Source organism: Entelurus aequoreus, linkage group LG07 (genome assembly GCF_033978785.1).
Source record: "Entelurus aequoreus isolate RoL-2023_Sb linkage group LG07, RoL_Eaeq_v1.1, whole genome shotgun sequence".
Lineage (NCBI taxonomy): Eukaryota > Metazoa > Chordata > Actinopteri > Syngnathiformes > Syngnathidae > Entelurus > Entelurus aequoreus.
In genome coordinates this window covers 3,954,032-3,967,051 of record NC_084737.1, presented here as the reverse complement: position 1 = coordinate 3,967,051, position 13,020 = coordinate 3,954,032, and the positions used below count along the sequence as shown (strand labels likewise).

At 38.3% G+C, this 13,020-nt stretch overlaps 1 protein-coding gene across 3 annotated transcripts in view; it reads left to right on the top strand.

Annotated features, from left to right (window-relative positions):
* Positions 1-13,020, top strand: part of LOC133653290 (protein-serine O-palmitoleoyltransferase porcupine-like) — a 28,578-nt gene that overhangs the window by 156 nt on the left and 15,402 nt on the right. The window contains exons 1-6 of one of the 3 annotated variants that reach the window (XM_062052421.1): positions 23-182; positions 1,823-1,965; positions 6,152-6,344; positions 8,116-8,159; positions 12,229-12,461; positions 12,519-12,649. In XM_062052421.1, coding sequence (XP_061908405.1) covers positions 1,830-1,965; positions 6,152-6,344; positions 8,116-8,159; positions 12,229-12,461; positions 12,519-12,649 — 737 coding nt within the window. In that variant the 5' untranslated portion in view covers positions 23-182; positions 1,823-1,829. Of the gene's footprint in view, positions 1-22; positions 183-1,822; positions 1,966-6,151; positions 6,345-8,115; positions 8,160-12,228; positions 12,462-12,518; positions 12,650-13,020 lie in introns of those variants that run through there. The other 2 variants (XM_062052424.1, XM_062052422.1) reach the window with 2 other exon arrangements.

Here is a 13,020-nt window from a genome sequence, read left to right as displayed (position 1 = left end):
AAACTCCGGTACGCTAGTGGACGCTGTGTTATTTTGAAGCGACTTCCTGCTGCTTGTCTTTGGCGCTCGCTCCAAAATGTTGCAGTCGTGTCCATCTTTTTGCTGCTAAGCCAACAAATCAGTACAAGAAGATGTAAAAATCCTCTTCCCAGGATTGGATAGTTTACTTTTTGTCGAATAAAGTAAGTCGGCACATTTAACTTGATTATTTTAGTCACGCAGGTGAACGTAAAGTGAGTCAACTGTACTAACGACACTATCACTTTAAGAGTACATTTTCTTGAATATACTTATTTAGTGACAAATGCATATTGGGGGTTTAAAAACACAATATTGGTATTAATGCGAAAGTAACACTATAAATTGTCAGTGGCTGTTTTTGACTGGCAAAATGTGTGTTCATTTTGTTTTGTTGGGTTTTTTTTGTTTTTTTTGTGCTGTCCAGCTTCTCAGGCAAATCATATAGTTCAGTGTTTTTCAACCTTTTTTCAGCCAAGGCACATTTTTTGCGTTGAAAAAATCCGGAGACACACCACCAGCAGAAAACATAAAAAAACAAAACTCAGTTGACAGTAAAAAGTTTTTTGCTGTTTTCCTGTGTGCAGTGTTTTAGTTCTTATCTTGCGCTCCTATTTTGGTGGCTTTTTCATCTTTTTTTGGTATTTTCCTGTAGCAGTTTCATGTCTTCCTTTGAGTGATATTTTTTTTATCAATTTAGAATATTTCAGTTGTTTTTATCCTTTGTGGGGACATTGTTGATTGTCATGTCATGTTCAAAAGTACTTTGTGGCCGCCGTCTTTGCTCCACAGCAAGTCTTTGCTGTCGTCCAGCATTCTGTTTTTGTTTACTTTGTAGCCAGTTCAGTTTTAGTTTCGTTCTGCATTTTCCAGAATTCCTGGTTTTCCAAAAGCCTATTTCCAACCTTTTTTCTGGTGACTACTCCTTCCACATTTTCCAACGCATTTCAACCGTTCCACTGTCTAAACATTCCTCTTAATCAGGACAAACACCCAAGTTGTTTTTTGAACTGGAAAAATTCCCGGTTTTCCCAAAATTCCAGGAATTTCGTAACACCATTTCTCAATTCGACATGTTACTACTCCACCAATTTGAAAAATTCCAACACCAACCATTTCAACTCATTCAGAACATTCAAGTTTTTGTTTTTTTACCATTTTCCAAAAAATTCCTGCTTTTCCCGAAATTCCCAAATTTTGGGGAAATTCCCATTGAAATCTTAGGGACATTCTTCAAAGTTCCACATTTTTCATCTGATTCAAACTGTTCCAACTGCAAAATATTCAGCCTGTTTGGAAATGGTGTGCTCTACTTCAACAATTCTAAAAAAATTCCAGGATTTCAGTTCAACCTCAGCATTGGAGCATTCACATGCAATTCCTTCAGGAATTGCCTCATTATATTAAAATATGTCAGATTGTAGCCAGAGGCTAATTTCCATCTGCAGTACCCAACAGGTTAATGCTATATACTGTAGTGTATACCAAATTTGATGATATTGGTATATACTATCAACCTTCTGGGGACCATCTCATCACAAAGAAACAAGCTCCCAATAATTCAGGGTTTAGTTTATGTTGTATTTTCCATGCATTTATTTTTGCTGTATTTGTCTGCCACACGTGAAAGGCTGATCCGTAATAATAATGCCTACATTAAACCGGTCCCTGGTTGGGGACCCCGTGATCTAGGCGACAGTACAGTATTAGAATCAAACACTGCATGCCAAAAAGTGGGGGAAAATGTGTTTAGGTTTTGTTTTGACGAGGTAACATACAGTATGTGCATGTAATGTCTGTGCAGTTGCACCATGGACTGGCCCAGCAGGCTCCAGGTGTGGATGGAGCTGGCTGAGGGCTGTGGACTCAGTACCCTCCAGCAAGGCATTCAGCAGATCTGGAAACTGCTGCTCATTTGTCTCATCAGCAGGCTGCTCTTCAGATTGGGTGAGCATCACTTCAACTACCTGAGATGAAATGATAGAGATGGAACTTTCGAGAATGAATCAAGTCTCCTTTAAGGGAATGATGTGTACCGATTCAGAGTTTGGAAGCCGTTTTTTTACACATATAAAATAAACTGAATCAAACTTCGATACCTTTTGTAGCACGTGACATCACGTCCGGTTGCAGACTCAGCACTGGCTTAAAGTGGCCCTATTATGCAAAACCTGTTCTTACCCATTAGTACCTGCTGTTGTGTATTTGGGATCTGAATTTGAAATCAAACTGTGGAGGCATTGCGGAGATATTTATAAAATAATGTTGCCTTCTGTCATACTTCTTGTAAACTAGCTGTTTGGAATTTGTTTATTTTGTGACGTTTTTCCCAAGTGTCGTCATCTACATATGGTATTAGCGTTGTCCCAATACCAATATTTTGGTACCGGTACCAAAATGTATTTTGATACTTTTCTAAATAAAGGGTACCACAAAAAATGGCATTATTGTCTTTATTGTAACAAAAAATCTTAGTGTACATGAAACATATGTTTATTATTGTCATTTAGTCCTTAAATAAAATAGTGAACATACTAGACAACTTGTCTTTTAGTAGTAAGTAAACAAACAAAGACTCCTAATTAGTCTGCTGACGTATGCAGTAACATATTGTGTCATTTATACACCTATTATTTTTCCTACATTATGAGGGACAAACTGTAAAAATGGATTATTAATCTACTTGTTCATTTACTGTTAATATCTGCTTATTCTCTGTTTTAACATGTTCTATCTACGCTTCTGTTCAAATGTAATAATCACTTATTCTTCTCTTCTTTGATACTTTACATTAGTTTTTGATGATACCACACATTTAGGTATCAATCCGATACCAAGTAGTTACAGGATCATACATTGGTCATATTCAAAGTTCTCGTGTGTCCAGGGACATATTTCAAGACTTTATAAACTTAATATAAATTTCATAAAAACGAAAGAAGATGTTGTGATGCCCAAAAATATCGACGTAATCATAGTTGTATCCAGGCCTGGCCCTAACCAATCTGGCGCCCTAGGCAATATTACATACATCGGCAGTGAAGTGTATATACTCACAAGAAACCGAATAGCTTTGTCTTTGACATTTTTTTTTACTTGAAGAAAGCAAATTAACATATCATATGAGAATGTTATGTTATGGTTATCTTTAACCGAATCACAGCAGTGCTCAAATTAAAAAAACAGCATTCCCTCTCATGTGATATTGCTTAATTAACATTAATGATGTGCACTTTAACAACTAGGCTTACAACTATACCTAATATATAAAGGGGTGGAAAAGTGACTATTACCTGCAGGGCAAACATTAGCTAACCAGAAGGCAATAAGAATGTAAACAAAAAACACCTGCTTAAAAGATCTAATACAAATGTCCCTGAGGAATGTAAGGTGGGAGTACTGTAATTACCTAACGTTACATTATTATTTTCCATAACAATTTAGCCCCCTCCACAATATTAACCCGACGTTAAAACGGAACTAGCTATTTATTGATTAGCAATTGCCGAATCATGTAACATTAGCTTAATGCTAAAAAGCCAGGTTACTATCACATTCTGTAACAGACAAATAATTTCATGTAGGCTAACGTTACCTACCTGCTACCTCTGTCTTTTTCTCGTTTCTCCTCCTCTTCTTTTCTCTTTTTTCTTCCCTGGGCACCTGACAGTTTTGGCCGTTTTGACATCATGTGTTGATTTTTTGATGTGGTAAGAGTCATGATACGGGAAGGGAGGGGGCGCACCGTGCGGGGTGAAGGGGGGGGGGCGTAATGTTGTAACAAATAATATTTATATTAAATAGGCTTTACTTTGCATTTTAATTAACGTGGAATTATTTTTTGTATTTAGAAATAATAGTACCAACTTTTTTTTTTCTTTTTTTTCTCCAACATTTGTGGCACTGGCGTGGCGCCCCCTGATGGACGGCGCCCTTAGCATTTGCCTATACGGCCTATGCCACGGGCCGGCCCTGGTTGTATCGACTAGATACTACATGGTATCATTGCAGTGGATGTTAGGTGTAGATCCACCAATGGCGTTTGTTTACATTTTGATGGCGGTGAGCTATTGTATCCTTCTACAGTGTGTAGTGAAGCATGTTTAGCTATTCCTCGTCCTCCAGTGATAATACTAGAAGTAGCTAAAACACTGCAGACTGGGGCTGGACTTTAGCCGCTAGCTAGCTAGCCATGTTTTAAAGCACCTCTTTCTGAGGGTGTTTCAGTTTTATAACTTCAACTTTATCGTTAGTTTATAAGCCAAAATGCATCCATTCTCCCTTTTCTGTCTACACACTGTGTCTGCTCGCCTCATTGACTACTAATAATCGGTATCGGCCTCATTGGCTACTAATAATCGGTATCGGCCTCATTGGCTACTAATAATTGGTATCGGCCTCATTGGCTACTAATAATCGTATCGGCCTCATTGGCTACTAATAATCGGTATCGGCCTCATTGACTACTAATAATCGGTATGGGCCTCATTAACTACTCATAATCGGTATCGGCCTCATTGACTACTAATAAACGGTATCGGTCTCATTGACTACTAAAAATCGGTATCGGCCTCACTGACTACTAATAATCGGTATCGCCTCACTGACTACTAATAATCGGTATCGGCGTCATTGACTACTAATAATCGGTATCAGCTTCATTGACTACTAATTATCTGTATCGATCTCATTGACTACTAATAATCGGTATCGGCCTCTTTGACTACTAATAATCGGTATCGGCCTCACTGACTACTAATAATCGGTATCGGCCTCATTGACTACTAAAAATCAGTATCGGTCTCATTGACTACTAAAAATCGGTATCGGTCTCATTGACTACTAATTATCGGTATCGATCTCATTGACTACTAATAATCGGTATCGGCCTCTTTGACTACTAATAATCGGTATCTGCCTCACTGACTACTAATAATCGGTATCTGCCTCATTGACTACTAATAATCGGTCTCGTCTCATTGACTACTAAAAATCGGTATCGGCCTCATTGACTACTAAAAATCGGTATCGGTCTCATTGACTACTAATAATTGGTATCGGCCTCATTGACTACTAATAATCGTATCGGCCTCATTGACTACTAATAATCGTATCGGCCTCATTGACTACTAATAATCGGTATCGGCCTCATTGACTACTAATAATCGGTATCGGTCTCATTGACTACTAAAAATCGGTATCGGCCTCACTGACTACTAATAATCGGTATCAGCCTCATTGACTACTAATTATCGGTATCGATCTCATTGACTACTAATAATCGGTATCGGCCTCTTTGACTACTAATAATCGGTATCGGTCTCATTGACTACTAATAATCGGTATCGGCCTCATTGACTACTAATAATCGGTATGGGCCTCATTGACTACTAATAATCGGTATCGGTCTCATTGACTACTAATAATCGGTATCGCCTCTTTGACTACTAATAATCGGTATCGGCCTCACTGACTACTAATAATCGGTATCTGTCTCATTGACTACTAATAATCGGTATCGGCCTCATTGACTACTAATAATCTGTATCGGCCTCATTGACTACTAATAATCGGTATCGGCCTCACTGACTACTAAAAATCGGTATCGGTCTCATTGACTACTAATAATCGGTATCGGCCTCATTGACTACTAATAATCGGTATCGGCCTCATTGACTACTAATAATCGGTATCGCCTCATTGACTACTAATAATCGGTATCGGTCTCATTGACTACTAATAATCGTATCGGTCTCATTGACTACTAATAATCGGTATTGCCTCTTTGGCTACTAATAATCGGTATCGGCCTCACTGACTACTAATAATCGGTATCTGCCTCACTGACTACTAATAATCGGTATGGGCCTCATTGACTACTAATAATCGGTATGGGCCTCATTGACTACTAATAATCGGTATGGGCCTCATTGACTACTAATAATCGTATCGGCCTCATTGACTACTAATAATCGGTATGGGCCTCATTGACTACTAATAATCGGTATGGGCCTCATTGACTACTAATAATCGGTATGGGCCCTGGAAAGAACATATGGGTGGATGTCTGCTGTGGATGAAAGTTTGCATGACAGCGTGTCTTCTAAACATGATTCCTAATTGTGTTTGTTAGGGGGCGTGTCCTGGGTGAATCACCTGGTGTCCATGCTAGCTGGAATGTGCAGCCTCTTCCTCTTCTTTGACGTGCACATGCTGTGGGTGATGCTGCTCAGTGTCCTCTGCTACCTCTCTCTTCTTCTTGGCCCACGCTGCAGCAGCAGAGGTCTCTTCCTGTCCTGCGCCATTCTCGTCTACCTGCTCGTTGGGTAAGAAGACCTAATCAGGGCTCTTTTACTCAGTCTGTGCTGGTGATCCTGACTCATCTCTGGTTTGTGTGAACGTCATTGTCCTGTGTCTGTACTAGGGTTGTTCAGTATACCGGTACTAGTATAGTATCGCGGTGCTATGGAATCAAAAATGCTACTATACTCTGTTTGAAAAGTACCGCTTCCCGGGCATGACGACGTGTCGTCACGTCATGACATTGCTGAGCAGAGGAGCATGTTGGGCAGCGCACACACACAGAGTACTTACAAGCAGACACAGTGTGTAGACAGAAAAGGGAGAATGGACGCATTTTGGTGTAAAAAGTCAAGATAAAGGTGAAGTTATAACACTGAAACACCCTCAGGAAGAGCTGCTTTAAGACATGGCTAGCTAGTTAGCAGCTAACATCCATTCACAGTGTTTTAGCTGCTTCCAAACCACTAATCCTGGCCTCCATGTTTTCTCATTGTCATCCCATTGGGTTGAGTTTTTTCTTGCCCTGATGTGGGATCTGAGCCCAGGATGTGGTTGTGGCTTGTGCAGCCCTTTGAGACACTCGTGATTTAGGGCTATATAAGTAAACATTGATTGATTGATTGAACAAAGATCCCCTGTGGGATCTTTAGAATCTTTCCTTTTGTGTTTGTGCATATATATGTGTGTGTGTGTGTGTGTGCGTGTGTGTGTGTGTGTGTGTGTGCGTGTGTGTGTGTGTGTGTGTGTGTGTGTGTGCGTGTGCATGTACGTTAGGGGTGTAACGGTACACAAAAATTTCGGTTCGGTACGTACCTCGGTTTAGAGGTCACGGTTCGGTTCATTTTTGGTACAGTAAGAAAACAACAAAATATACATTTTTGGGTTATTTATTTACCAAATTTGCAAAATCTTCCACCAAAAATATTTTTCTTAGTGTAATATTTGATGTGAAGTAATGGGAACCTTGGATAGGTCAATAATTCATAATAACATTGATTTTGATTCAATATTATGTTTTGAGCAATGACAGTTTGAAAGAAAGAAAAAACAGCTTTGTTTTATTAGTCAACATTGCAACTTTTTTAAAATTACATTTAACCTTTAAGCTTTTTTTTATTTCACTTTTGTTATGTTTTTGTTTATTTGAATAGTATTTTTAGAATGTGTCGTGGGCCTTTAAAACATTAGCTGTGGGCCGCAAATGGCCTCCGGGGCACACTTTTGACACCCCTGCTATAGATAATAACAAATAAAATGTGATAAATCTATGGATAAAAAGCAGAGCCTGGCGACGCATGCGCGTTTATCATAACTCTCCCTCTCTCTCTGTCTCTGCCCCTCCCTCACCAATGCTGCTGTTTGTTTTGTTTTCAACCCCTTCTTAACCCTGAACGTACATTGAAAATACACGCAACCCTAACTCAAAATGCCGGACATTTGAGGCATTTAAGAAACTCCGCCCTGAAAGCTCCGCAAAAGAGGACATGTCCGGTGAAAAGAGGACGTATGGTCAGTCTATCCTAGCCCGTTAGCTGCTAGCATGCCGTGTGTTGTGCCTCAGTGTGCATTGTTTACACAACCTACGTTACGCTACTTAATATGTCCGTGTGGAAACTCGTTTGGTACACCTCCGAACCGAACCGGAACCCCCGTACCGAAACGGTTCAATACAAATACACGTACCGTTACACCCCTAGTGTACGTGCATGTGTGTATTGTTTAACTTTGTCATTTTGTGCTTTTTGGTTGTATATTCCAGTGCAGATGTGAGATGTTGTGCCTTGTGTGTTTCAGAGAATTACATCTCATTGACACGGTGACCTGGCACAAGATAAGAGGTGAATGTCTCTTTCAACACAATATTTTTTCATGTATCCTAGTGAGAGTTGCAGGTGGAACACAAAACAATTTAAATATGGTGCAAAAAGGAATTCATATCAGCAATTCAACTTCAAATGGGAGCAGGCATGTGATTTTTCCCTCTATAGTCGGAAATCCCTCTTTTTCTATCTCTGTAAAAATATAAGAAAACATTTTCTGTTTTTATTCGTTTTTTTCTGACCTACAATGTGTGTTAAAATTTTGATCTGTCTCTCTGCCATACCTGCCAACAACTATGGTGTTCCCGTGATGCACAGCTGTCAAACAGATCCGGCCCAACACGTGATTTAACGTGGCCTGAGAATAATGTGCATACTTCATCTTTCTTACTACCGTAATTTACGGACTATAAGCCGCACCTGACTATAAGCCGCACCAGCTAAATTTAGGGGAAAATACAGATTGCTCCATATATAAGGCGCACCCGACTATAAGCCGCAGGGTTTTGATGTGTAATTAGCGTAGTATATAGGGGTTCCTGCTACCACGGAGGGGATTGTCGGGACAGAGATGACTGTTTGGGAACGCAAAGCGTCCCATTTATTAACAATAAATCTTTCAATCATTCAATCAAACTTTCACATCTTTGACATGGCAAACAGCATTCGTGCAGAGTACAAATAATACAACGGTGCAAAGTAATACAAAGTGCTCGCCTGTACGTTATCAAAATAACCAGCCTACTACCGGTATATGAAAAGTCAGTCTTTAATCATTGTGTCATTGTCTTCCTCCTGCGTACTAAAACCACCGAAATCCTCTTCGTCGGTGTCGGAGAAGAACAGGCCGTATATAAGCCGCACCCTTGTATAAGCCGCAGGGACCAGAACGAGGGGGAAAAGTAGCGGCTTATAGTCCGGAAATTACGGTAAATGTTTTCATTGTTTCCATTTTGACAGAAAAAAATGTCATATGTTTTAAACTTTGATATATATATATATATATACAAATATTCAATTGTTATCGGTGTGAATCTTTGGGCACCTCGCCATTCGATTCCCATTCTTGGGATGAGGATTTGATTCATAATCGATACTCGATTCAACACAATTCTCCATTCAAACTGATTTCTGCAATGTATTATTTGGTATGATAATAACAACACCTTAACAAAACCGCTTACGGGTTATAAAACCACCTTTTGGTTGCTGACGTATGGCATGTACGTGCACCAAGTAAACATGGAGATGGCCTGAAAAAAATGGTTTTGTAAATTAATTCGTCCAAGAAAATAAAATAAATTAGATTTTTGAATATTACAAAAAAAATCAGGATTCGTATGTGATAAAAAAAAACATTTTTCAGCACATGTAATTATTATATACCCTATGATCATTTGTAAAAATAACAATAAATATTTAAATATCTGCTTGTCACTTTGACTTACCATTTCAAAGCAAGTTATCCATCAATTTGTACGTACACAAACCAAATGCATAGGCAATAATGTAATGATGCTTTTATATTCTTACATTCACTGTTACAAGCGGCCCTCTGGGGGAAATTTGGCCCTCCATGAAAACCAGTTTGACACCCCTGGTGTAATGAGTAGAGTTTTTGATCATCCAGTGGTAAAAACCTGCGGCCACCAGTCCCCGGCCTATTTTCAGTCTTTTTCATGAAGTTCCAATCACATGCCTGTGGGAGACTAATATGTGATATGAACTTATTACATACAGTGTGAGATATGTCAAGATTGTATTTCTTTTCATTCTGATGATCATTGTTTATGAAAACCACAGATTTTGTGATAGTTTGAATTGGAGGTTTTTTTAGGCATAATCATCCAAATATCAAATAAGTCTTGAGTTGCATATTATGAGCCTGTCATACATTATTTTCACCTTGCACATCGAATCACTGATATAAACAAAGTTTGCACGATAATCTCATTTTTTGACTTTCACCTGCAGTTTGTTACAGTGGACAAAAATATTAAATGTACTTGTTAAATAAAACCTCTGCCTTGTTTTTAGTGAATACTTAGGCCTACTACGCTATTGTATTTTTAAATTTTGTCATTATGGTGGTACCTAATGAATACTTAGGCCTACTACGCTACTGAATTTTTTTAATGTTGTCATTACGGTGGTACTTAATGAATACTTAGGTCTACTACACTACTGTATTTAATGTTGTCATGATGGTGGTACTTAATGAATACTTAGGTCTACTACACTACTGTATTTAATGTTGTCATTATGGTGGTACTTAATGAATACTTAGGTCTACTACACTACTGTATTTAATGTTGTCATTATGGTGGTACTTAATGAATACTTAGGTCTACTACACTACTGTATTTAATGTTGTCATTATGGTGGTACTTAATGAATACTTAGGTCTACTACACTACTGTATTTAATGTTGTCATTATGGTGGTACTTAATGAATACTTAGGTCTACTACACTACTGTATTTAATGATGTCATTATGGATGTACTTAATGAATACTTAGGTCTACTACACTACTGTATATTAATGTTGTCATTATGGTGGTACTTAATGAATACTTAGGCCTACTACACTACTGTATTTAATGTTGTCATTATGGTGGTACTTAATGAATACTTAGGTCTACTACACTACTGTATTTAATGTTGTCATTATGGTGGTACTTAATGAATACTTAGGTCTACTACACTACTGTATTTAATGATGTCATTATGGTGGTACTTAATGAATACTTAGGCCTACTACACTACTGTATTTAATGTTGTCATGATGGTGGTACTTAATGAATACTTAGGTCTACTACACTACTGTATTTAATGTTGTCATTATGGTGGTACTTAATGAGTACTTAGGTCTACTACACTACTGTATTTAATGTTGTCATTATGGTGGTACTTAATGAATACTTAGGTCTACTACACTACTGTATTTAATGTTGTCATTATGGTGGTACTTAATGAATACTTAGGTCTACTACACTACTGTATTTAATGTTGTCATTATGGTGGTACTTAATGAATACTTAGGTCTACTACACTACTGTATTTAATGTTGTCATTATGGTGGTACTTAATGAATACTTAGGTCTACTACACTACTGTATTTAATGATGTCATTATGGATGTACTTAATGAATACTTAGGTCTACTACACTACTGTATATTAATGTTGTCATTATGGTGGTACTTAATGAATACTTAGGCCTACTACACTACTGTATTTAATGTTGTCATTATGGTGGTACTTAATGAATACTTAGGTCTACTACACTACTGTATTTAATGTTGTCATTATGGTGGTACTTAATGAATACTTAGGTCTACTACATTACTGTATTTAATGATGTCATTGTGGTGGTACTTAATGAATACTTAGGCCTACTACACTACTGTATTTAATGTTGTCATTATGGTGGTACTTAATGAATACTTAGGTCTACTACACTACTGTATTTAATGTTGTCATTATGGTGGTACTTAATGAATACTTAGGTCTACTACACTACTGTATTTAATGTTGTCATTATGGTGGTACTTGGAGAGCCAAGTTTCTTCTGAGGTGGTACTTGGTGAAAAAAGTTAGAGAACTTCTATATTAGAAGGTAAAGGAGAATATCGGTAGAAACGATACCAAGAGTAGTATCAGTATACGATCGATTAGACTACAGTGATTAGGTCACTATTTTAATTTTCACAAAATTAGTTTTTTAGTTCTTTTTTTTCATCATGGATTTGGGGGCAAAAACCAAAACATTTAAAATAGTAATAGATAGTAGTTTGTAAAATATATTTTTTGTTTAGATATTGTGTACGATTAACTTTGTTTTGCTGAAACAGTATGTAATAAAAGTGAATAAGGAAGTAGTTTAAATATTGTGTTGATATTTTTGCACTATAAATACATTTTAAAGATTAAGTTGATACATGTGATCAATATCAGCTGATCTCACTCACAGATGATCACAATCGGCCGCATAAAACCATGATCAGAACATCCTCAGCATGTATTGTTTACTTAAAATGTTTTTCAAATGACTTTCTTTGCACCATCTGAAGAAGCACTATTATTTAGGTCAAGCTGTCAGTGCCTACTTCCTGTGTGTTCTTGCCTGTGTTTTGAGAGGCAGTCAGATGGTGGTGGCCATGAAAGCCATTTCTCTGGCCTTTGACCTGGACGGAGGGACGGTCGCCGCTCTGCCCCCACCAACAGAGTTCCTAGGCTATGTTCTCTTCGTGGGAAACGTGGTCTTTGGTCCGTGGATCAGCTTCTCATCATACAAGGCTGCTGTCCAGGGCAGACGACTGGTGAGGAAGTCTTTTGTGCGTGCCGACAAAGTTCTAAGGCCTTTTTCTGCTCCTCAGAGCTGGCTATGGTTTTGGCGTTCCTCCCTCAGCCTGCTAAAGAGTCAGGTTTGCCTGCTGGTGTCGTCTTGCATCGCCCCTTACCTCTTCCTGTTCTTCATCCCCATCCACGGAAATGCATTCACACACAAGTGAGGGCATTTTTCTTTTTTCCCCCCTATATCCAAATCCATACTACAGATGAAACACACCAGATTGAGAGAATGGGGTCTTATTTTGCTCTTATGGCTTCTTGTGTGGTGTTTGCATATGTGCTTTGATGCAGGCGTTCAATGTAACATCATGTAAATACTGTCAGGTTTAAGCACCGAACTATCTATTAAACAGAACAAGAAGCAAGGAATCAGGCAGAGACAGAGTTCAATTTAGCTCATGAGGAGAACGCATGGCGCTGCACACTCAGTTACAGTCTCACCCTACGCTCTGAGGAACAGCCCACGCGCTCCTCTATTTATTCAGTTTATGAGTTCCCTAGTTACATGGCTGAGGCTGCTTCTAAAGG